General features: G+C 36.5%; 1 protein-coding gene across 1 annotated transcript; it reads left to right on the forward strand.

Annotated features, from left to right (window-relative positions):
• The first annotated feature begins 10,849 nt into the window (after positions 1-10,849).
• cdh10a (cadherin 10, type 2a (T2-cadherin)) lies at positions 10,850-25,497 on the forward strand. The gene is made up of 11 exons (XM_067362097.1): positions 10,850-11,071; positions 14,913-15,207; positions 17,665-17,784; positions 18,709-18,876; positions 19,264-19,451; positions 19,538-19,791; positions 21,479-21,615; positions 21,803-21,924; positions 22,067-22,175; positions 22,360-22,611; positions 25,007-25,497. Exons 1-11 carry the CDS (start codon positions 10,850-10,852, stop codon positions 25,495-25,497), a joined length of 2,358 nt encoding a protein of 785 aa, XP_067218198.1.
• Positions 25,498-26,279: the final 782 nt, after the last annotated feature.

Raw genomic sequence — 26,279 nt, forward strand, 5'->3', positions numbered from 1 at the left:
TCTTTTTTTTTTTCTTTCCAGCATAACATGAGTCTATAATTTAGTTTTGCACAATATCCCACTGTCTCTGTAACCTTCAGAACTAAAGAGGCCACTTTTGCTAAGGTAATTTTAAGAGTCTTATGCATCACCCTCTTCATATTTGAAATGAGTAACAACACTTACTCATGGGTTGCAGGTATGCCGTAGGGACCAGTAAACAATAGCTGGCACTTCTCCATCCTTTAGTACATTGTGGTAGGTCCAGAATGCAATCGGTGCTCATATGCCAGAAGAACTGTTGTGGGTGTCTGAAATTATCAGGGATATTATGAAACATAAGCTGTATACACTACTACCATTCAAAAGTGTGGTGTCAGGAAGTTTTTTTTTTAAATAATACTTTTATTTAGCAAGAATGCATAAAAATGAACAAAAGTGACAATTAAGTCTTTTACATTGTTAAATATATTTAAGTATAATGAAATATAATTATAAGAACCATTTCTTGAACACCAACTATAGCATGTAAGAATGATTACTGAAGGATCATGTGACATCATAACCTTGAGACTGCAACTGTGCATTGACATAGTGAAGGCACAGTATCAAACAGTATTGTTGAGGGATCTATTGAACTACTTGGATATGGTTAAATAAATGTACTAAAGCAGAGCAATAAAAATGGAGCAAGGTTCCATTTTAATCATATCTATTAAATCAGTTACATTAACATCCTTGAAGCACCTGGATTGTGGCAATTATAGTTTTTCAGCCCTCAAGAGCACACAAGGATCCTTAGAGTTGCAAACTGCTCATAGAGTGAAACAGAAACAAACAGATTATTGTAAAAACAATGAGTTCAAATTAAACTAATTATGATCGCTCATCTTCAACCTTTCAGATTAGATATATATATATTCTGTTACAAGCTCTGTTCAGCTGAAATATGCATACTTTGAACTTTAAATGATGAGACTGTTAAAAAAGTCAAAACAAACATTCATCTTGGCTCGTGGCATATTACAAACGTATTTGTTTATTCTTTTCGCAATACGCTGACTGAAATTTCTCCCAACATCTGTGCTGTAGGACAGGCACATCAGTGTGGTCTTTGATCCACCTCATATAGTACATCAAAGCAGGGCTCAAATGAAAAGCTTTATTTGCCATCCCCACCTTGGCTCTTTCTAGCTCAGAGACAGTCAGAATGTATTCAATGCGCTCTCATCTCCACCACTTATCCACAGTGACACTTATCCTCAAACTGCATGCTATACATACAATAAAAGGACTTGTATGTGAAATTTAAGCAATTTTGTTATACAAAGAAAGTGAAATGTTGATCTGTATGAATTATACTGTATGTAGTTGGAGAAAATCTACATAGACGCATGGTTTGATGCAACATTCTGTCAGTTTTGCATTCAGATTTTTTATGTCACATTTTATATCAGTATTATATATTATCCTCATTGTTAAATATACAGCTCAGATTGAATTCTAAATGATATAATTATAATAACTATAATTGTAATTATAGTTGACATTTTATATTTATGCATTTGGCAGATGCTCTTATTCAAAGCGGCTTACATTGCATTCAAGGTATACATTTTTTAATCAGTTCATGCATTCCCTGGGAAAATCACATAATGTTGGAGCGACAGGCTCAACTGTTCAGATTTTGTATAATATATGGTTTATAATATCTGGCTTTGCACCCCCCTCTGTTTGGGGGGTGAAAAAAAAAAATCACTGTTTGGATTTAAATAGGAAGATACTTAAGAGTCTGACTGGATCATTATTTCTGTAATTATTATGTTTCTAGCATCCTATATGTTTGGGTACAGTTCTTTTATTGATGAAGTGTGTAGCTTTTCATTTCTTAAAGCTGCTGTCTGTAACTTTATTGGTTAAAAGAGCAAGTACATAACCAGCCAGTGTTCAAAATGATCTCCTTACCTTAGCCCTATTCACAACGGTAAGCTTGTAATAATGTTTTATAATTCGGGTGGTACTGGTGGGTTTTCGCTGGAAATTCGAGCATGTCACTCTTTGTCTCTGTTTACATAAAGAATGAATCCCAGCTAGTAGGCTATATCGCATATGAGGCAGATCATTTATAGCCTTTTCTCACAGCAGCTGCAATAATTAAACTTATCATTTTGATGGCGGATTGTATGGTATGACAAATTAACGTTAGAGATTAGACTGTACAGAAATTGAAACCTACAGGTAACGCTAATACACACTAAATACACATAGTCATGCAATGCTGATGTTGTTAACATTACCAATTTGAGAGCAAAGTATAAGAATAGTAATAATTTGCACGGTTTGATGTGATCTGAGCTAGATTTAAGCACCATAGGCAGCACAATTTATTGTAATGCTTTTTTTTCTCCTCAGTTGGTCAGAATAAAAGTGGCAGAAATGTTACATGCTGTTCAGATGACATTTTCCAGTGAAAATTCTTACTTTGGTCATACTTCAAGACTACAATCTGTGATTCCAAAGTACAGTATCCACACCGGTGAGGTGACTGACAGCAAACATTAGATTCATCCGCACTGAGGAGCCATGCCGAGGCACAATGCACGTAAAGATGATAATTCCGCAAACAACTGCAATTGCAGGTTCCAAACAGAGATGGCGAGAAAGAGGCAAAACTTGCAGCTTTAAACAACCATGTAGGAAGACATATCATGGCCATATTTCTGAATGATAAAGCCAAGATTCATCAGGCTCAAACTGTGAAAGAATGTTTAGGAGGGAGCATGAAGAATCATTTTTACACATGAACTGGCACCTCTAAGTTCAGACCTTAAATTCATTGAAAGCCTTTGGGATGTGCAGGAGTAGACTTTACAGAGTGCTCACCTCTTGCATTGTTAGTACAAAATCTTGACCAAAAATTGATGCACCTCTTGATGGAAATAAATGTTGTGATGTTATTTCCATCAAAAGGTGCATCAAGCAATTTTTTTTTTTCGGGCAGTGTATATTGTATAACTGCACACTACCATTTAAAAGTTTGAGGTTGGTACAATTTTTCAATGTTTTTGAAAGTCTCTTCTGCTCACCAAGGCTGCATTTATTTGATAAAAAAAAAACAAAAAAAAAACAGTAAAAACAGTAATATTGTGAAATATTATTGCAATTTAAAATAACTTTTCTACTTTAATATATTTTAAAATGTAATTTATTACATTTATTCCTGTGACAGCAAAGATTTTCAGTCAGTGTCACATGATCCTTCAGAAATCATTCTAATATGCTGATTTGGTGCTCAAGAAAAATTATCACCAATGTTGAGAATATATGTGGATCCTGGACCACAAAACCACAACAAGTCATAAGAGTCAGTTTGTTTGGAAACTGAGATTTATACATCATCTGAAAGCTGAATAAATAATCTTTCCATTGATGTATGTTTGTTAGGATCGGACAATATTTGGCTGAGATACAAATATGTGAAAATCTGGAATCTGAGGGTGCAAAAAAAAATCAAAATATTGAGAAAATCGCCTTTAAAGTTGTCCAAATTAAGTCATTAGCAATGCATATCTACTCACAAAAATAAATTGATATATTTACGGTAGGAAATGTACAAAATATCTTCATGGAACATGATCTTTACTTAATATCATAATGATTTTTGGCATAAAAGAAAAATCGATAACTTTGACCCATACAATATATTGTTGGTTATTGCTACAAATATGCCTGTGTGACATGTTTTGTAGTCCAGGGTCACATATATATAAAAAAAATCCCTGAATGTATTACCCTTTCTGCATTCTAAGTAATCTGATTCATGTATTCAGCAGAAAAATCTGACACTTATGTTTGCGCTTATGCGTGCAATGAAAACAACTGCCCCTACAAAACATTGTTAGGCTGATTTAGGATTTGCCGTTTTAAGCGTGTCACGGATATGCCTCGGGTTCCTGCTCTTTACCAATGTTTTAGTCAAAGATTTATTTCTTAAAAGTCATCATGCCTGCTGTGTTAAACCCACTGTCCTCATTTCAATGCCCTGGTCTGTAGCCAACACTGGTCTCTCTCCCCTCGCTCCCTCCCCCCCAGTCAACTCCATCCCCAATCACAATCTTATGAATGGCAGCCAATCAGAGCCTGCTCCCCTCTGCAAACTGCATCCTTGTCCAGCAGAGCAAGAAAGAAAAGATAGAGCTGGAGAGAGAGAGGGCTTTATGTGTAAGCGAGGGAGAGAGAGAGAGGGAGGCAGCTGGAGTCTCACACACAACTGTAGTCAGTCTTGGAATCTGAGCGCTGCCAAGAGGCAAGCATAGAAGCCAGTGTCGTACTTCCATGAGGATGACATGCTCTCATAAGAGCACAGGAGGCTGTTTTGTTAAGGTAAGAGCCGTACGCTTTTTACTCTTTAGATAACACCAGCTAATCTAAATAGCTTGGAAAAAGCATTGCAATTTTATTACTAGTTCCAAATTGTTGCCGTGGAACTGACAACAGTCAACTCAGATCTAAACCAGGATATTTTGGAATACTTCCATCTGCATGGAATTAATTTTTTTTTTTCATTGTAACAACCTCTTCATAGACTAGATTTTTAATAGATTTGAATGACTTTTGCCCTCTGTCATAATGGCATAGATTTGCCATATAATCTTACATGCCATATAATCTTGCATGAAATGCCAGTCATCTGCCCCTTCCATTTGCTATCTATCTATCTATCTATCTATTCATTTGTAATTGTAGTTTGCTGTAAATATTTGTTTTGTTTATGTATTAACAATGACATTTATTATATATATAATTTGAATATAAATATATAATAATAAAATATATTAAATTATAATACATTTACTTATGTGTAAACAAAGTGTGCCATTGTTCAAGCCAATCCACCGCATCTAGTTTAACTTTCCCACCCACAGGAGTCATCACTGCAGCTGAAGTTTCTAAAATCCTCCTTCTAACCTATGCGTTTAATCGCCCCGTCGCTTTTTACAAGGAGGTGTGCACACGTGTTTAGAGGTCTGCGTGCTTGTTTGATCCTTGACATAAAACATATCACGGCCGACAAAGGGAAATTGCTTTCATGCACCACTGTCTCTGTTTGTGATCCTTAACCTGGGGTTATAGCGAAAGCGCTGCAGATTCTGGAGTATGTTGGCAAAGCTGTAACACTAAACCTGTGTTTTAAGTGTTCATGTAGGGGTGGACAGCCATGAGTGTTTTGCAGCTTTTTCATTTCAATTGTTTGTACCAATTGTGACTGTGGAAGTCAGATGTAAGACTGTAGACAAATCACTCTGAGTGTGGTATCGCAAATAAGGATTGTTTCTTGTCTGTGTGTACATGCTGTTACCTAAAAACGCCCTTGCACATTGACTATGCAAACCATTCTTGTTAGACTTTAGATGTTTAGTTTAGATCAGATTTTTAAGGTTTTGGTGCTTCTGAACTCAAGCCAATATGCAAACTATGATTTATACATCTGACGCGAACACATAAAGGCATGACTGTTTCACACAAATTAAAGCGCACACTTCCTCTGAGCCAGTGTCACATGTATAATTGCCTTTCAACACAGAGATAAATCATGAGATAAAGCCCCACATGCTTCTACTCAAGGTCTGTTTCTGTCTCCTGATATCATCTCCCTCTATTTCTTTCCGCCTCGAAATGCGAGGCAATTTGCCTCATAATGAGGTGAAAGATCCAACCAATGTATTTCTTTTCAGGGATGTAATAATATTTACGCCCTGACCTGAGGAAGTGACCTATAAAAAAGGCATTTTAGGAGGTCAAGGGCTGTTCTTCTAGTCTGAATACATCTGAATTGTACTGGGAATGTCATAACAGTTAAATCTCTAGCATTGTGAGTGAGCATTTCTAGTATCCGCAACTGTGTATTGAGCAGCCCTCCCTTCCTTTTTGCCCTTCTCTGACAACACACATAATTTTTTTAATCAGACAGGACCTCCGTCAGCTCCTGCTTTTGAATTCATTAGATTCTCAGAGCCACACGAAATCAGAGAAAGTGTTCTGTCTAATAACTCAGGGTATAAATGATTGCCTTGAGTCTGTGAACCTGGCAAAATCAAAGCCGGTCCTCCAGGCAGGCAATCAACATGGTGCATATCTGATCTGTACCAAAGTTTCAAAACAAAGAAGACAGGGCATTAATATTGCAAGGGAGAGGCCAGCTGTGAGAGCCGTCCAGGATGAGGTATGGAGTGATGGGGAGATTCATACAGGGAAGAGAGGAGAGAAAAAGGTCTTGAGCTCCCCCAAGTGGTAACTGTTGCATCTGTGGCTTGTTGCTGGTGTCAAATGTTAAAGTATGCTGGATAAGAGTGTCTCCAGTCCCTCTAAATGTAAATGTTTCTTACAAGCGCTTAAATATATGCATTTATGTAGGTGATTTAGTCTGCTGAACATATGGCAAGGACAGTCATGGGCATAAAAAAAAAAAAAAAAAAAAAATTGCATTAGATTTGCATATGCACCTGTATAGCATCAGAATTCAGGCAAAAAAAAAAAAACAAAAAAAAAAAACAAGGTGTTATATGTCATTAGGGAGCCTAGAATTGGTTCCTCGATAGCTTAGATACAAGGACTAAATGTACTTGACTCTAAGCTGCGGGCATTAATGCTAATTCTCTAATTAATAGGAGATATATGGCGCGTCCCGAGAGTGTATCTAATGCCCATCTCTCTCTTTCCCCGGCCAATTCACTGACCACTTATACCTTAAAATTCATGAGATGTCAAAGGCTGCTTATAATGCAGCGCCCATCTAGGATTAATATTCTAATAAGGTTCATGGAAAGAGTTTAAATTATAACTGCAGCATTTAATCATAATAATAATCAAAGTGGATTACATGTTACAAAACAGAAATGGTTTTTATGGCAGCCGGGGGCAAGACGGGGAATTAACAAGGAAATACACAGCACTTTAATAAACGATATTAAACGGTGAAAAAGATATTTGCACAAACAGCCATATAGCCTGTTGTCAAGCTGAATGATGAGTATGACATGTAATTTCAATCACTCTGCAAAAATGTTCGCCTGAAAGGTATTTTATTAAAAATTCCTTTCATATTGACAGAAAATTAGTTGATCTGAAATTATTTTGTGCAAAGACAAAGAAAATTGGAATGTGATGAATTTTCTGAAATGGTAGAGGTCAGAAATGAAGTGGGCGCTCTGGAATACTTGATTCTGATTGGTCAATCGAGGCATTCAGAGGACATTACAACAGTCTGGTTCCAGAAGTAAAAATTGCATTCATTTTCAATATGAATATATAGGGGAATTGACAATAACTTGTTAAAAAATAAACCTTTAAAGTCAGACCCATTGTGAGCTACATGCTAAAGCCATCAGCCCGCATTGTTTTAACGTATTTTTAAATAATCATGTTTAATGGTGTAATTCTTGGTTGTAAAATTACATTATTCATGATTCTGTAAAGCAAATCACACCTAAAGTCTTTGCACAAACTTAAACTCTTTAGCACCCACCCACTCCCATGAAGCACTACGAATAACGCAATAGAAGCCTCCCTTCGCTCTCAAGCTACTTAAATATTTGAGTATATATATATATATATATATATATATATATATATATATATATATATATATATATGTGTGTGTGTGTATGTATTGCAATAGACATTATAACACTATAAGCAAAATCTTTAAATCAACAGTTTTATATTTATCCATTTTTATTTTTATTATATTGTTCACAGTGCTTCATGAGATTGTAGTTCTTTCCCTCCTTAAAGCCATTAAGAACATAGTCTATTACCTAGACTTTTTGTCCGATTTTCAAATATTTTTTTTGGTTCAAATCAAAGTTTGCAATGTTGTGATTCACCTTGTAGCTGGTTGGTTCTGGTTCATGCCTTATAACTCTTTCACAAACAGTTTTTAAAAATATTTCCCATCATGACAAATCATGTCTCAATTAGGAACCCAAGTAATCCCATTGGCTCAAAGATTTCTCTTTAGCGCAATTCCTACAAAAGACAGACTTGTTTTCTCTCGTTAAAATACAAACGCAACTGGCTCCGTCTTGCCTCAATAATTGATTGTAGGATGTTACTGTTACTGTATTGTTGCTGTGTTTGTATTGTTGCTAGGCTGATAAACTCAAATCAATACTGTACACATATTTATTTATTTATTTGGTGTATAGCTGTGTAAGTTGACAGCTAAACTGAAGCCTGTTGGCCATGTTGAACACTGATGTGTTTGCTTACAGCGGTTCAGAAATAATAGCAACGCTAAATATCTCTCGGGAAAAGCATTCAAACATTTAAGGACATTAAAACTCTGTTTGCTACATTTAAGGAGATGCTAGTGAAAAAACCCTCTCTAAAAGGTGAAAAGGAGGTGAGTAATGTTTCACTTAGTCCCAGTTAATTGAATGTATCTCACATCGGCTGTCATGCTTAAACACTCAGAAAGCTCAGGAATAAACACAGCGGCAGGCCACTCTGCCAGCAGCAATCACTATTTGAAGCAGCGAGCAAGAGCTTTTAGGTTGTGTGACTAGCATTTGAATCCAACCCTAGTCATTCTGTGACATATAATCAAGGTCTGCTATTGATCCCGTTACGTATGTTTATTTCTTTTGGCTTTGATGTAGCTATAACACCCGTACTATAGTACTCCCTCTGGAAATCGATTTGGATGTGGAACATATTAAGAAGACAAGGGAATAAGAAGATGACATTGGAATAAGAATCAATTTGTGAATTTGTAAAGGTTGTTACTTCATTCACTTGCAGACTTTGTTTAATCATTGTTTGTGACTGCAGAAATAAATCCACATGAGATGTGAACGTTATCTCGATCAATAATGATGCCGCGGGTCTCAACCGAATACCAGTCGGCGGTTGTGCTGGAAATAATTGGTCACTGTCACCATGAAAGTTTGGGTGGTACAATTTCCATAATGACATTTTTTCCCCATCATTTTTAGTTTCCCATTATAGCCTCATTATTTTTTGGCATTTTTATTAAAGGGTTAGTTCACCCAAAAATGAAAATTCTGCCATTAATTACTCACCCTCAAGTCGTTCCAAACCTGTAAGACTTTCGTTGATCTTTGGAAAGCAAATTAAGATCTTTTTGATGAAATCTTAAAGCTTTCTGTCCCTCCATAGACAGCTACGCAATTGAAACTTTGACGTGTCAAAAAGTTCATAACGAAAATGAACCTCACTGGTTACGCAGCATGTTTGAGCTTCCAGAAGAGGTTTGTTCTCATGTGTCATTCAGGTTCGGTTGAGCTTCAGTTTATGTTCACTGATCAATTTTTATATGTGAATAAAAGCCTAAAATAAAACTGTTCATCATAAAAAGCAATCGAGTCTCTTCAGAAAATTTGGACTAAACCACTCAATTCATGTTGATTAGTTTTCTGAACTTTTTGAAGCGTCAAAGTTTCAATTGTGTAGGCTGTCTATAAAGCGACAGAACGCTCTCAAATGTCATTAAAATGTCTTCATTTGAGTTTCGAACATGAACAAAAGTCTTATGGGTTTGGATTGGAATGACATTATGGTTAGTAAATGATGACAGAATTTTCATTTTTGGGTGAACTAACCCTTTAGCTCATGGAAATTTTTAATTTCATCATTTAATGTTGGGCATGCAGGAATATGGACAGTCTGTTCATCTATATACAATCACAACCTGCTGGCAAGACAGGATATTATAATTAATTTACATTTAAAGTCGGCATATTGAAAGTTGCAATAAACTTTTCTTCCCTATTGTGATATATATTTGAGTGAAATGGCTTCTCAAACCAGAAAAAAATGTAGGGCGGGATTTGATTTTGTCCATTGGAAACTGATTGGATCGATGTGGTTTGCTATTGCTGTGATCTCATGTGAGTGACAGGTTTAATTAGAGATTATGAGGGCACATGAACTTATGTACTTAATATAATAAGTATAATAAGTACTGCAATCTTCTAAAAAAAAAAAAAAAAAAATACTGTCAATTTTGATTTCATAGTGAAAACACAAGTTACGTCACAAAATTTTGTTCAGTGAAATACATTAACAATAATTTTAAATACATTAACAGTCACTTTAAGACCAAATGCACGGATCCAATATACTGTTACACATGCGTTTTCTTTCTCAACTCTTTATGTTCACTTTGTACGAGAATATTTTGAAAGTATTTTGTGTGAATTTGTCCATTTAAGTGCACGAAGAAGCAAAAGAGAACTCAATTCAGTATTCGTGGATTAGACAGAAAACAGTGCCAAACTGAGTTCAGGAATCAATAAGCGGAATCGAAATTTTTTGATTCCCAACCCATATATATATATACTGTTACTGCTCATTAGTCTATTATTTTTATTTACCCGTAGTTATTTTGTAAATAACAGAACATTATTGGTTAACCCATGATAACCGTCTGCCCTGTCCTTAACCCAGACCTGGTGTAGAATGCCATCTTAGCCATGTTTAACGATGCAAGCATTTCTGTTAATTACACCGGCATGTTATATGCAAGGTTTGGTGTGAGGCTACATGTTTGATCTTCTGTGAATAGAATATTGCATGAAGGCCCTGTGGGATATACTCCGCAAACAACAAAAGGATTACAGTAGAAGAAACGAGTGTTGCATCTTGACAAGGGCTGCAGTGACCTCCAACACACTGTAACTTTTTTGCTTTGATTATTTTTTATAGGGAATCAAAGGAAGATCAAAGGCGATTCTACAATGTCAGGGTTGCTGATGTTGCCATCTACATCGCTTTCAATTCAGCACTGCCCACCCTACTTAGCTTATTCATAAGGAGTCGCTGTCATCGTAACGATCGATTGGCTGCAATGATAATGAATCACTTCCTCTGGCTGCTTCCACTGGTCTTTCCGCACCTGAGCTCTCCAGTCATATTGCTAGAGAGGAATGATGGGAATCTCTTTCACAACTGGAACCATCTGATGAATGGAGATAAAACGGTGCTGCACAGATCCAAAAGAGACTGGATGTGGAGGCAGTTCTTCCTGTCGGAGGAGTACACAGGAAGTAACTATCAGTATGTCGGCAAGGTGAGAGTCCACGATAACACAAGCTCAGAACGAACGAGCCTCCTTGTCTAGCAAAACAGGGCTTGGAGGAGATGCAAAAGCCTGATTTTTGCATTCCTCTTTCGTTTTTCTGAGCTTTATATGGTTTGACACTGGATTTGAACACGGTGCTGTGTGGCAGGCACTTCGAAAAACTTGATGCCATCATCAAAGAACATAAAGTAGCGCAAATATGAATTACACACTCACTGAGGCATGAATATTCACAGAGGCAGAAAGACAGAAAGCGAATGAGAGTGGGAGAGAGTCGTTTCGAGACAGAATACTTTGTACCAGGGTTTAGTTTTTTACCGCTCTCATTTCCAGGACAAAGTGGCTCCGCAGAGACCTGACAGGAATCAACAATTATGGGCTATTTCACTCACTCTTTTTCATTCCCCCCCATTGACTTCCAACCCATCTGCAGTGGCTGTGTGAAGGAAGGGACTGCAATTCATCAAGTCGCAGTTCAGAGGCATGCTATATTTATGCCGCATTAAACATGAAAGAGGGGTCCATACTGACATTCAGCTGCACAGTCCCTGTTATTAAAACACTGACTTTGTTGTATACGTACAAGCGTGGGGGAAATGCATAGAATACGGTTTTTATTTCAATATTTAATTATTATTATTTAATTATACTGTTTAGCACACACTAATGATGCCACCATAAAAGAGTATTTGCATAACTTGGTCAAAAGGTTACTTGTGCACATACATGTACACAATTGGAACGCATCTACTAAACTTTGGGCACGTTGACTTGGACTAACGATGCGTTCAAGTCCTCCTGGTGAAGTTCGTATTTACCAGGTGGGAAGTTGTGTTTACGATGTCAGGTGCGTTCAAGTCACTTTCGTCAGAGCAAGATGGCAGTGTTCCTTCTCTTCATTAACTACACAAAAATACAGCAAGGTTTTTGAAATGTACTTCTAAAAAACGAAGAACAAAGAATTTGTAAACTTTATCGTTACATATTACAATGCTATTATATTTTGTTTGGTTTTACGCCATTTTTCCTCACTGACACGCCCACAACTCGTAAAGATCGGGGCTTAAAGGTGAAATGTGTCAAATTTAGGAGGATCTATTGACAGAAATGCAGTATAATATAAATAACTATGTTTTGACTGGTGTATAAAGACCTTACATAATGCACCGTTGTGTATTTATTACCTTAGAATGAACCATTTCTATCTACATACACCGCGGGTCCCCCCTTATTTTGCGCAGCATGTTACTTTCTACAGCAACCCTAAATGGACAAACTGCTCTACAGAGCACATCTTTATGTTCATTGGTGTTTTTAGATGCAGCTTGCATTGTCACAATGTTGAATACGCGCGAAGAAGAAGAAGTAGTAGTCGTCTGGTTTATTAGAAGTAAGAAGTACTTTGTTAGAAGTAAGAAGAAACGTCATTGCTTGCCTGGTGTCTGCTGTCTCAGACAACGACATTTTTGTCTTTGTGTTGGCCACCGTAGCCTCTAAATGTGCTCTGAAACGGAGGTGTGAGCAAGGTGCTGAGTCGCTGTTTGCAATTCGCAACCTCACCGCTAGATGCCGCTAGAATTTACACACTGCAATGAATTCAGAAAATGTGCGTTCAACTCGAAAAAATACGATCTTTTCGACATGACTTGAATGAACGCACCATAAGTGGACTTGATAGCGAAATTACTGTTTTTGGCTGCAAGGAGAAAATTGAGCTCTGAATCCATTTGGAGGAAGCATATAAACACTCCAAAGTACAAACGGGAACAAATGCATATTGATATATCTCTTGCCATGGAATTGAAGAGAGAGTTTACCAACCAGTTACAGCAGCGTAAAGGAGTCAAGGGTCCAAAATGATTGTATTCAGGAAATTGCCAATTATATATAGGTTACAGTCACAATTCAATACCAGAACATGATAGCTACTGACTGCTGAGACTACTTGACTTTCCTATTGATTAGTTTGCTGTTTAAATGCAAAACGCTAACTTAACCAACTTCTGACTGCAATCAGGGGACAGAGGTGTTTGACTCATCTGACAGTACGCGACATGTAAAATACCACTCAATGTATGAAGCTTCGCACGCTGAGGATAAATGCAACAAAAACATCATGACATTCTACAAATAAATAGCAAGTGTTTTATCTAATAATATCTATCTAATCTAATAATATATGTAATATGTAGTATTTTTTATTAATTTTGTAGCTTAAAACCGTACTAAATAGTTCACGTGACTTGGTCAGTCTGGTACGTACTCGAGGCATAGAAACAAAGTGAATCAAAACAAAAGATTCATAAAGGTCTAGAAGTAATATGAACAAATTAATATATTTATTAATGCATTGTTTAATACAGAAATGTACTGCAATTGACATTTCTTTCTTAATTGAGGGGAGTATGAGTGTAGGGAGCGTGTATGTAGTGAACACTATTAAGGGACCCTGTGAATTCGAACAGCTTTTATGTTAGAGTGAATAAAAAGCTGTTTAGCAACATTTCACTTTGTGTTGTTTTCCTGTGTCTTTCATTTGAACTCTCTATCAGTTAGTGTGGATGATATAAAGTGTTTGTTATGAGATCCTGCTGAGTGTGTTTGAGGGGTCAGCTGGTGGAATCAGACCACTGGCTCTTTCTAAAATCAGCCTTTAGAGCCCAGGATAAATGCATTAAATGGCCATGACTCTGGCCAGATGCTGGACCTGCATCTGCACTCATAAACACATGAAACAACTGCTTATTTGATTTTATTAAAAATTCACTGAAGCCTGTTAGAACCTGTATAGTCTCATCCCACTGGTTAAAATTTAATTAAGCGTCAGGCGGTGACAGTTGAACAGCTTTAGGGGAAATAAACTCATTTAAGTGGAACTGAATGACCCAACTAGTGGGATCTATCAGGGTGATCCTTCAATTAGGGGAACTTTCTGTCCCCATAAGATTATAAAGAAGAAGAAGAAAAAGAAAAAAGACTTTCAGACTTTCATTAAAAAGACTTTCTCTTTTTAATGACTTTTACCTAACATTTAAGAGTGTCGAAATTAAAATGTTCTATTTTAGACTTGCTATAAAACCAAGACTTTTAAACTTTTAATAACAAATGTAATAATTAACAACAACAACAAAAAAAATAATAGTTTTTTTCGCAAATAAAGTGTCATTATTATCACATCAAATCAAATATTAACAGAATAAAACAGAAATTAAAACTTTTAAAAGAATTTTTTTTTTTTTTTTATTATTGATAAAAAAAATTCATTATTGATTTGTTTTCTAACAACACAATTAATTTTAATGTAATACTATAAAGAGGACAGTGATGAGATCCAGTTATATGAGTTTATTCGAAGTGGCAGGATGACAATGTGGACAAAGATGGCAATAATTACAATTCTGATTACTACTAAAGTGAAAAGTCATGGAAATCATTCATGTACTAAAAGGCCTAGGAACATTTCATACTTTTAGAAATTCAAATGGAAATGCAATAAAAACACAGTGGTAAAAACGGACTAAAAGCTTCATTAGTATTTAATGGAATATGTTCTGAAGACTTGTACTTTTAAGACTCTGTGGCTTTTATGAGTTTCTATTGTCCCTAGAGAGCTTTCCCTCCAAAAGATTCTTCTTCTAAGCTGCTAACCATGATTGAAAACAAGACTAGCTGAAATCCACTGGTTAATAAAACATGGTAGCATATCATATTGACATTTTGCTGAAGGAAGGACTTCATGCTACTCTACTGTGGTCATTAGAGTGTTTGATTTAAAAATATCCACAACTCATGTGCAAAATATCAAAATGTCTGCTTTCTTTCCATGCAGCTTCGCTCAGACAAAGACAAAGGGGATGGAACTGCCAGATACGTTCTCTCTGGGGAAGGAGCAGGCACAGTTTTTCGTATCGATGAGAAGTCTGGGGATTTACATGCTACACAGAGACTGGACAGAGAGGAAAAGGCCTCTTACACATTGCAGGCCCAGGCTTTCAACAAGATCACTGGCCTCCCTTTGGAGCCTGCCACTGAATTCATTGTCAAGATACATGACATCAATGACAATGAGCCCAAATTTACCAGGGCTGTCTACACTGCCAGCGTACCTGAAATGTCAGACGTCGGTGAGTGAATGAAAATTACTTTTTCTCCCGTTGTTGTTATTTGAAGTGCATTTACTGTCATGCTGGAATACTGCACCAGGGTGTGATATTCCTGTCACTGCAGTGTTTTTAAGGTCAAGGATGGCTCAGTGCTATTGGTTTTTAGAGGGTTTTTTTCTTCTTCATTTGACAAGCCTTTGAAGCATGTACTGTTATGGAGTGTGGCATTTAAACAAGTGAGCTAGACTTTCATTACATTTTGTTTTATTTTGTTGTTGGCTTGGGTTTAAGTCTATATAATGTTGACCCACAGTTACTCAAGATTTTGTTCATGATTTATTTCATTTTATTTTTGTGTACACCTGAATTTAAAAAATAAAAAAGACATAAATAAATGCACTGTAAACCCGAATAAGTTGGGCTAACTCAAAAAAATTTGAGGTAATCAGTTATGATGTTCTCAAGAGTTATGATGTTCTCAATTTTAAGTAACTTGAAGTACTGAGTTACGTTTTGATAGCATTTTAACATAAAAGATTTAGTTAATTAACTTTTTTGTTTGAGTTCTTGCAAATCAAAGGAGTCATTTCAACCCGATCTCACGGCAATTCGTACATATTTTACAAGGTGGCTAATTCGTACGAGTGAGGTCGTGCTAATTTGTACGAATTTGTTCAACCTCACTCGTACGAATTAGTAAGTTTTTTGCTAAATCGTACGTACTTTATGAGTTGCCAAATTCTTATGAATTTATACAAATGACCTACCCCTAACCCTGCCCCTAAACATAACTGTCACTGGGGTTTGGACAAATTGTATGAATTCGTACGAGTGAGGGCATACGAATTCGTACGAATTTGCCACCTCGTAAAATATGTACGAATTGGTCTTGAGAAAGCAATGGTTATATATAAACCCTCATACATTTTATTACACTTCATTTTAGCATTTACTCTCCCTTTTGAGTGCCATGGGCAAAGCATGCTGGGAAATAGAAATCCCAGCCCAGTTTCAGTGAAACTTAAGTTCTTAAGTTCTCTAAATTAAAAGAAATTAGTTCATACAACTCAAAACAATGAAACAGTTCAGTTTACTTGAAATATTTCAGTGCTGTGAAAGTTCTAAATACTCATAACAGTTCATTTAACTGAACTAATTTGTTTAATTTAAGTTTGTCCTACTCAAACCAATGAAGTTTCTATACATTACTTGGTGTTTGCTGCACATACTTAATAAAAAATATGTATAAATGAAACTAGTACCACGGTTCTGTTAATAATCAGAAATAACCATGTTACCTAAAAGTAGCAGTTTTCTAGGAATGTACAGTTGATTTATACGTACTGCAGGTAGTAAAATGCAAATATATGTAAACACTAAAAGCAATGACTGCAAGGCACTGCCTCTCTTGAGTCCTGATGTAGTGTCTGATGGAAGAGATTCTATTTGCTCATCTTATCGCATTTTCTATTTACATCTAATTCCCATTCGCACATCATCTATCACCACTGTCTCACACAATCAGTGGCTCTGTGCTAGCAGTGACACTGCACCATACATATTCACAGCGCATGAATATTCAGAAGATTCATGCTGCTTCTCAGTAATATCATAATAACCTCTGGTTATCCCGTTTCCAATCAAGTCAGTCGTCAAGCAGTGAAGCAGTCTGTTTGGTATCGTCTCCCCAAAGAAAATCTAATGATGTTCTTCCTTCTCTGATATGGGCTCTCATGTTCAGCTGGAATCTAATATAAGGGACTGTACAATGTATTTATGAAATTATTGCCCTCAATCAAAGTGAAAGTGCCATCACATTATGAAGCGCTCATTACCCTCTGACACACAACCCTAGGACAAAACCAATTCCATCTGTGTTTTCTAATTTAAGGAATGGTGGTGAAGAGGCACTGTATTGAACCATAATGAATGCTAATAATTCAGTTCTGAAAACAAAACAACGACCACTATTTCTTTTCATGACTGTACCAAATTTTTTTGTGAGCTTGGTCCTTCATATTTGAGAAATTTAATCTTATATAAATATATTGCCAAACACAATCCTTCCCTACACAATCCTTCATTGCTTTAATCTTAATATTAAAGTGACTGTATCTTCTCCACTGCAACCCAAAGGAATATTTTATTGCTCAGAGGTTGGTCTTTCATAGTTCTGCAGACTCAGTTATGTTCTCAATTATGCTTGATTGAAATATTAACTTGTCTCAGATGTTTATCCTAAAACTCCTATAAGAAGAAATAAATATTTGCGTGCAGTATGTCAATAAAGTTAACGTATTTAGGTTTTAGAATAATTTGATGCAAAATAATAGAGTTCATACTAGTGAAGTCACTGATTCTGATTACATTTTACAACATTGTTGATGTTTTTGTGTGTGTGTGTACAGTATGTGTCAGCATAAAAGAGAATCCATTCTCCATTCTCAAAACTCATTAATGTTTTTTTCTTATTTTTAGGTACTTTTGTAATAGAAGTCAATGCCACTGATGCAGATGATGCCACATATGGAAACAGTGCTAAACTCGTGTACAGTATCCTGCAAGGGCAGCCTTACTTCTCTGTGGATCCTGAGACAGGTGAGACCTCCAAACATCTTGTTGAAAACATACTGTCTGCTGACAAACTACTATGATGTATGCCTGAGGCCATCTGACAAGGTTAGGTGGGGATGTGACTTTTTATGTGGAATGTCTGAAGCATGAAGATCACACACCGCTGTGCCTGCTTAACAGATCCAGCTACTACTAGAATATTTGCTTTACACAATATGGAATAAAACTTTGAAATGGAACAAATTACTATGCTAGGCTTGTATTATTGCTTTTGCTGAGAAGAATGCAAGCTTGATAAATGTAGCAATATAAAGGTTAGGGATGCAACATATTAAGATGAAGGTATAATCGCAAGCCTAAGCAGGGACAGAAAATAATGGCCCTTTAAAAAAAAGTAGAGCTATAAATCAAATTAATAAATATATTATTATATAAAATGAAAAATGGAAGTATAAAATTATTTTTTATTATGCAGTAATTTATGTGGGACTGCAAAAATAGCTGTCCTGCATTAAACTATAAAAAATGAATAGATAAAAATGAATAAGCATTTACATTTGCTTAGATTTTTTCAGTGTTGAAAACAGTTATTTTTTTTCTGGAAACCGAATACATACTTTTTTTCAGGATTCTTTTGATGAATAGAAAGTTCAAAAGAACAGAATGTATTTGAAATAGAAAATTATAAATGTATTTACTATCACTTTTGTCCAATTTGTTGTGTCCTTGCTGTATAAAAGTATACTTAAAAAAAAAAAAAATAGATTAATATTAATGTAATATTAATGTAAAACTTTGAAAAGGAACAAATTACTATGCTAGGCTTGTATTATTGCTTTTGCTGAGATGAATATATAAACACACACACACACATATATACATATTATATATATGCCTGATAGGCCTTATGCCTATGCCTGATGCTTAATCAGTGTTTTTTCTGTGCAGGAATTGTCAGAATAGCCCTTTCCAATATGGACCGTGAAGTTCGGAAGGAGTATCAGGTGGTTATTCAAGCCAAAGACATGGCAGGGCAGATGGGTGGTCTGTCTGGAACCACCATGGTCAACGTTACCCTTACAGATGTTAATGACAGCCCGCCACGTTTTGCTTACAGTAAGATGTCACTAATTTATAAGTGCTTTTAAAGTCAAAGTCAATTGCAACCCATCTACTGTTTGAAGTATCATACTTCTTGAACTGTGAATTGTATTTCTGACATATTTCCAAGTAAGATAGCGTATTTAACGGGTGGGACTGATTGTAAAAATTGTACATTAAATAGATTTTAGAGGAAAAACAAGTTTTAGAATTTACTAGAATTTCATTAAAATATAATGAGGATCATTTTTGTCTTTTGTCTAATACATGCATCAAATGTATTAAGTAATTATATAAAGTGAATGTTGACTTTAAAAGCCATGAAACCCTTAGAATTAAGATTAAAATGGGCAAAAAATACTGCATATTGTTGAAAATAATGCAACCTCTTTACTTTTTAAGGTTCTTACCACCTAAGCACTTATGAATCAGCAGAAATCGGAGCAACTGTGGGTCGAATAAAAGCCAATGATGGTGACGAGGGAGAAAATGCTGAAATGAAATACAGAATTGTAGATGGAGACGGCAAAGAATATCTCGATATAATTACAGATGAGATATCCCAAGAGGGTGTTATCGTTGTCAAAAAGGTAAAACCCTGTATCAGTATTTATGAGTGTTATAACTTATAATGCTGTGAAAATATGTACAACCACTCTTCTTGTTCTTCATCCAGAAAATGGACTATGAAAGCAAGCGCGTGTACACTGTGAAAGTGGAGGTGACTAACACACACCAGGACCCCAACTTCTTTCATCTGGGCCCATTCTCAGACACAGCCATCGTCAAGGTCACAGCTAAAGATGTGGATGAGCCTCCGATCTTCAGCAGGCCTCAGTATGTCTTTGAGGTCAATGAGGACACACCAAAAGGAACAGCAATTGGAACCATTACAGCCTGGGACCCCGATGCCACAGATTACCCAATCCAGTGAGCACTTGAAATATTTAATAATTTAACACTTACTGCAGGGAATTCACTAAAAAGATTTGCACCTGCTGGCAGTAGTTTATTTGCACACACAGTCTGCACCACATCTGAATCGTTAAAAAAATCATGCAAATCAGATAACGGCACAAACACACCCCAAACAAATCTGTTGAACGTAATTTGCATACTGCAATTCCCAGTCTTGCATGCTGATTCTGCTCTAGGTTGTGGAAGATACAGCACATTACCAGCATCTGACATACTTCACTAGGGCTGCATTGCTCCAGTGCCTGAATTGACTCTTTAAAATGACAAAAATGCACTCGACTGCAAAAAATATATATCCAAACAGTGCGTTTGGACATATGCCAAGTTTACACTCTTCTTCTTCTTCATTTGATTATCATTTGATGAATTACTGCTGCCATGATGTCTAGAAAATGTACACAAACAACAATAATGCTGACTTTTGGTGTATAAGGCACAATCTGTAATAAATCTAATTTACAGAGAGATGATTTGTGTGCAGTGAAACGAATGACAATTTAAATACATGTCACAGTATTATATATGCAGATAGCGCATGGTGGGACTGGATTTTGGCTGGTTAGCAAATGAGATGCAGTTTTTTGCACTGAAATATACAGCAAAAAAATGGGGTGCAACTGTTTGGTGAATTTACCCCAGTGAAAACTGTGGAAGCTTATTTCCGTCACTAAATAAAAAATTTAAAAAAAAAGTAATCGCGGCTTTTTTTCTCACAATTCTGACTTTTTTCTCAGAATTGTGAGATTTAAACTCACAATTGCGAGTTATAAAGTCAGAATTGCAAGGGAAAAAAATACCTACGTTTTTTCTCAGAACTGCGAGTTTATCTCGAAATTCTGACTTTATAACATGAAATTGCAAGTTATAAAGTCAGAATTATAAAGATATAATTAGATATTATAGAGATAGAAACTCGCAATTCTGAGAAAAAAACGGCAGTCTTTTTTCCCTCACAATTGGACATTATAACAATGCAATTGCAATTGCGAGATATCTCACAATTCTGAGAAAAAAAGGTCAGAATTGCAAGATATAAACTTCACAATTTTTTTCTTGCAATGGCGAGTTTATTTCACACAATTCTGACTTTATATCTTGCAGTTCTGATTTTATATCACACAATTCTGAAAAAAAGTCAGAATTGTGAAATTTAAAAGTTGCAATTACCTTTTTTTATTTTTTTATTTCATGGCGGAAACAAGCTTCCATAGAAAACACAATTATGAGAAAGTTTACAATAAAAAAAAAAAAAAATCAAATTGTGAGATACAAAGTCACATTTTTTTTTGGAAATCTCCATTATGAGAAATAAAAGCTTAGAAATGAGGTGGAAATTGTGAAATATAAAGTCATATGATAGTCAGTTTATACAAATTTGAAGAATTACAGAAAATTAAGATTCAATTATGAGATATAAAGTTGCAATAATGAGAAATAAAGTGGCAGTTATGTTATGTTATGTATTTATTTATTTATTTATTAATATACTCTATGGTTTTTCATAGTGGACAGTGCTATAAAATGAAACATATTTTTGCTTATTTATATACAGCTATGCAATGCCACCCCTTCGTCAGACTGCAGGGAATGTCATTGACTATTCAACTTATTTTTATTTCTTTCTTTAACCTGCTCATAGATATGCAATAGATCACCACACAGACCCAGAGAGACTCTACCACATCGACTCCAAGAATGGATCCATCACAATTCTTAAGTCTCTTGACAGGGAAGTGTCAAAGTGGCACAACATCTCAGTCCTGGCCAGTGAGATGAGTAAGTAAATACATGCATAAAGAAATAGCTTTGCCTGGTGACACATCATATATATATATATATAAAATGTATGTGTGTGTGTGTGTGTGCGTATAATGTGTCAGGAAAAGCTATTTCTTTAAACCTAAATAAGTATGAGAATGAAAATATCTTTCCTGGCTATTTTACACTGTGATACTCCCACCAGATAACCCTCATCAAAGAAGCCGTGTTCCTGTCTTGATAAAAGTTTTGGATGTGAATGACAATGCGCCAGAGTTTGCCATGATTTATGAGACATTTGTGTGTGAGAATGTCAAAGCTGGGCAGGTACTTATACTTTATATGTGCTTTTGACTGTATGTCTATGAATGCTTCATAAAATTATTAATGTTCTATCTATATATAAAAAAAAATGGTTGGAAACAGAACATATTATTCTGCATATTCAAAAATGTGTCTACTATTCCAGCTTATACAGACTATCAGCGCCATCGACACAGACGATCCTCTTGTGGGTCACAAATTTGTATTCAGCTTGAGTTTGTTGAATCCAAACTTCACCATCTTTGATAATGAAGGTGAATAAATCTTTCCTTTGACATTTAAATCTTGAAGCTTATGGAAAATGCATGTTCAATCTTTTTTTTTCTATTTTGGCACTAACAAAAACAGCTTTATTTTTTCTGTTGTTTGACTCAGCATGAGATAATATCTTCAGCTCTGACTGTTTGAATGTTCTCTTAACCCCCACCTCTCCCAAAGATAACACAGCCAGAATCCTGACCAGAAGAAGTGGATTTAACAGGCGTGAAATGAGTGTCTACTATCTGCCAGTAGTTATCTCCGACAGCGACTACCCCATCCAGAGCAGCACCAGCACGTTGACCATCCGTGTGTGCAGCTGTGACGCCACCGGGAACATGCGTTCCTGCAGTGTCGATGCATTGCTGCTCTCTGCTGGCCTCAGCACTGGGGCGCTAGTGGCGATACTTCTCTGCATGCTTATCCTGCTTAGTGAGTTTATACCCACTGACCGAACTGTATCCTGCTTAGCAAAGTCCTAGATTTTATTTTTCATTCACATCGCAACCCATTGCAACCTTATTATAGTTTATTTTATTTTTTTCTATTTGCTTTTTAAGTTTTTTAGTTTCAGTTTATTTAGTTTTTATTTAATTTTTTGTATTTTATTATTTTGGTTTTAGTATTTTAGGGCTGCCAAAGATAATGCGCCAACTGGTATCATTTAAAAATGCTTAAAATACACAGCAAAGTCTAGTATTATTTCACTCTAGTGGTGATTTTTGACACCAAAAATGAAACGCATAAGACTTAGGCTGAAGGAAATGCAAATTCACACCTGTACAGTAGAGGGCGCAGCTCAAATAAACCATTCAGCTGTGCTGCCATTCTGAATTGCAGAAGAATAGGATGCAGGAGAAGAAAGTTCAACACTCTACTTCATCATAAGAAAGCAGCAAAGACTCTGGTTAAAGGTGGGGTAAGCCATATTTCAAAAATGCTGTTGGACATTGTTGATATTTGAAATCAACCCAAACAAACCAACCCCTCTCTTCATTGCTCCGCCTCCAAAACTCACCATTCAGTCCTAACTACCCTTCTCCGAGTCAGTCGAACCCTGACCGCTGCTGGCAGGCGAGGCGAGTGCACTAACAATGACGCTAAACACAGCATTCTCTAAGAGTCGTCAGTGTGCAGTGGTTTACCTGCACAACTCTCACTAGCTGGCCACTGTTACACACGCAATGCTTGAGTGTGCAAAAAAAAAAAATGCTTCAAGAAAAATAAAGCGCAGATGATGAAAGAACAACAAGGAAGCACAAAAGTGTACGTACAGTACACAACAGTAAATACAAACAAGAGTCAATTGTTAGTCGCCAACAGCAACAATCAATGACACCCAGTGTTTCTCACGTGTGAAGCGGAATAAACCTGCATTCCAGTGATATTCTTTTGAGATCCTTTGTATTGTCTCATCTCTCTTTCTGCAGTCTTTCTTCAAATCTCCCTTTTGCTCGTTCTGTCTCCTCTTCCAAACAGTTTTTTTGAAATATGGCTTAACCCACCTTTAATAAAGTGAGATTAAATACATAAGGTTTATTTGTATTAAACACATTTAATTATCGCAGGTTTGTGTAATATTCTGAGTTTGCATTTCACTGTTTTATTCATTTTGAAGAATACTGAATCACTTTTTTGTGCAAGTCACATTTAGTCTAGAACAGGGGTATCCAAACCTGTTCCTGGAGGGATACTGTCCTGCAGTGTTTAGCTCTAACCCTAATTAAATATCTGAATCAGCCAATCAAGGTCTTCGAGATTACCAGAAACTTCCAGGTAAGTGTGTTGGAGCTGGTTGGAGCTAAAATTTGCTGAATGTTGGCCCACATGGAGCAGGATTGGATACCCCTAGTCTAGAATTACAATAACCATCATGTTTACACACTGCACACAACGCCTCGCGGTTGCACCTTACCAAAGACTATAGAATAACACAAGACGTGTCACTCGTATTGTTTTGAATGGGAGAAAGTGTAATGTGCAATATGGCAGAATAAGTCCCGCCTTCTAAATAAGAGCCAATCGCCGACTGGTAAAGTCTTTGCGTCACTTTAGCCGCCGTTAGAATCACCGGTTTCTATAGAAACAGTCAGACGCGCGCCTCCGAAGAGACGCTCATTTAGGTCTGCGCATGCGCATTAGCTTGATCCAGCCTGAAAAATACAGTTTTTTTTTGTCATGATTTGAGCGTTTAATGTTTCCCCATTCAAAGAGATTGCATGATGCCCAGGATGCGCGAGAGGCGTTTCAAAGATGGCCGCCGAGTGAAATGACTTGTCTTAAAGAGACTTTAACCTTACTCGCGGTTTCTTTCAACATGGGGACAGGAGAGGTGTCAGTCAATAACAAAGTAACTTGCATTACTTATTTAGAAAAGTAACTTAGATATTTGTGTGTTACTTGCGTTATGCGTTACTTTACTCGTTACTTGAAAAAAGTAATCTGATTACAAAAGTCACGTTACTTGCAATACAGTACCTCAACACTGAACGGAAGTAGTGACAGATCTTTTTTTCTGTATTGTGACGTACATCTAAGTATTGATTGGTTGTTTATAGGATAGACACAGATTGAATGCAAGCTTGCAGTCGATTGAGCTTGCAGGGTTTAAACATACTAAATGGTAAAGTCCCGCATACGTCACCAGAGAAAAGTCTCTAATTTCCAGACATTCCAGTTATGGCTAAAACTGACAAATTAAAAATAATAATAATAGTAATAATAATGAACCTTTCACAATAAGATCAATAACATGCATTTAGAAAAAAAGATGCCAACTTTAACAATAATAACACTAACCAAAGCATATCTATTCACTCTTTTCCAGTGATTGTGGTGATGTTCTCAGCTTTAAAGAAGCAAAGGAGGAAGGAACCGCTGATCATCTCCAAAGAGGATGTCAGGGATAATGTAGTCAGCTACAACGACGAAGGGGGTGGTGAGGAAGATACACAAGCCTTTGACATCGGCACACTGCGCCACCCGGAGGTCATCGAAAGCAACAAGCTGCGGCGCGACATCATCCCCGAGATGCTGTTTCCCTATCACAGACCTTCACCCATGAAGGAGTGCGCGGATGTCAGAGACTTCATTATTAGCAGACTGCAGGAAAACGACACAGACCCTTTCGCACCTCCCTATGACTCTCTAGCCACTTATGCTTATGAGGGCAATGGATCAATCGCTGAGTCACTGAGCTCTCTGGAGTCCTCTGTGACTGAGGGAGACCATGAATATGATTACCTCTCTAACTGGGGGCCGCAGTTTAAAAAACTCGCTGACATGTACATTGGAAAGGATACGGGAGTTGCCAACTAGACTGCCATTCAATGACATTGATATTCTCTGTATGTCTGATCTCACTCTGGGTTGTGAGACATAACTTGAAAGAAGAACAAAAAAAGGATACTTCACACATGAAGTCTTTTTTCTTTTGTTTTCTACCAACACAAGCTGAATTTCACTTTTATGATGGACTTTTTTTTTGTGTGGACAGTGTTGTTGTAAGGTGACTTTGTGTTAATAAGAGAAGTGATGGTGATTTTGTTTTTTGTTCACTAGCAGAAAAAAAAAAAAAAACTTGACAAAGGAGCAAAACGAATGGATGATTTTGTGACTTTAAATGACAAGACTGCCTTCATCTTATGACAGATTGTAAAGGACTCTTCCCTGTTCCTCTTCAGCCCTGTCCCAAATGGAACCCTAAGCCCTTGCAATCTTCCTCCAAGTCACACCTTCATGACATAATGCCGCTTTGACTGTCGGGCAGACGTCTGCTGCGGAGCTTACTTTAGTGCGGGCTCGGCAAAAATGCGCATCGAGAATGCATATCATCCACAAAGTGGACGCTCTCAAACACCCTTCTGAAATGTAAAAGGACAAACGGGACAACATATGGACATGCGTATGCGGCAGCCATTGTAAGTTCACAAGACCGCAAGTGCACATGAAGTGTGCCATTTGGGACAGGGCCATGCTTTGAAGATGGTGGCGTATCCAGAAATTCATGTTTGCTACAATACCATGTTTCATGGCATTCATGGAAAAATGAAATGGGTATATATAAGTTCTACAAATGCATTTCTTTTTCATTTGATGTT

The sequence above is a fragment of the Chanodichthys erythropterus genome, chromosome 16 (assembly GCF_024489055.1).
Source record: "Chanodichthys erythropterus isolate Z2021 chromosome 16, ASM2448905v1, whole genome shotgun sequence".
Classification (NCBI taxonomy): domain Eukaryota; kingdom Metazoa; phylum Chordata; class Actinopteri; order Cypriniformes; family Xenocyprididae; genus Chanodichthys; species Chanodichthys erythropterus.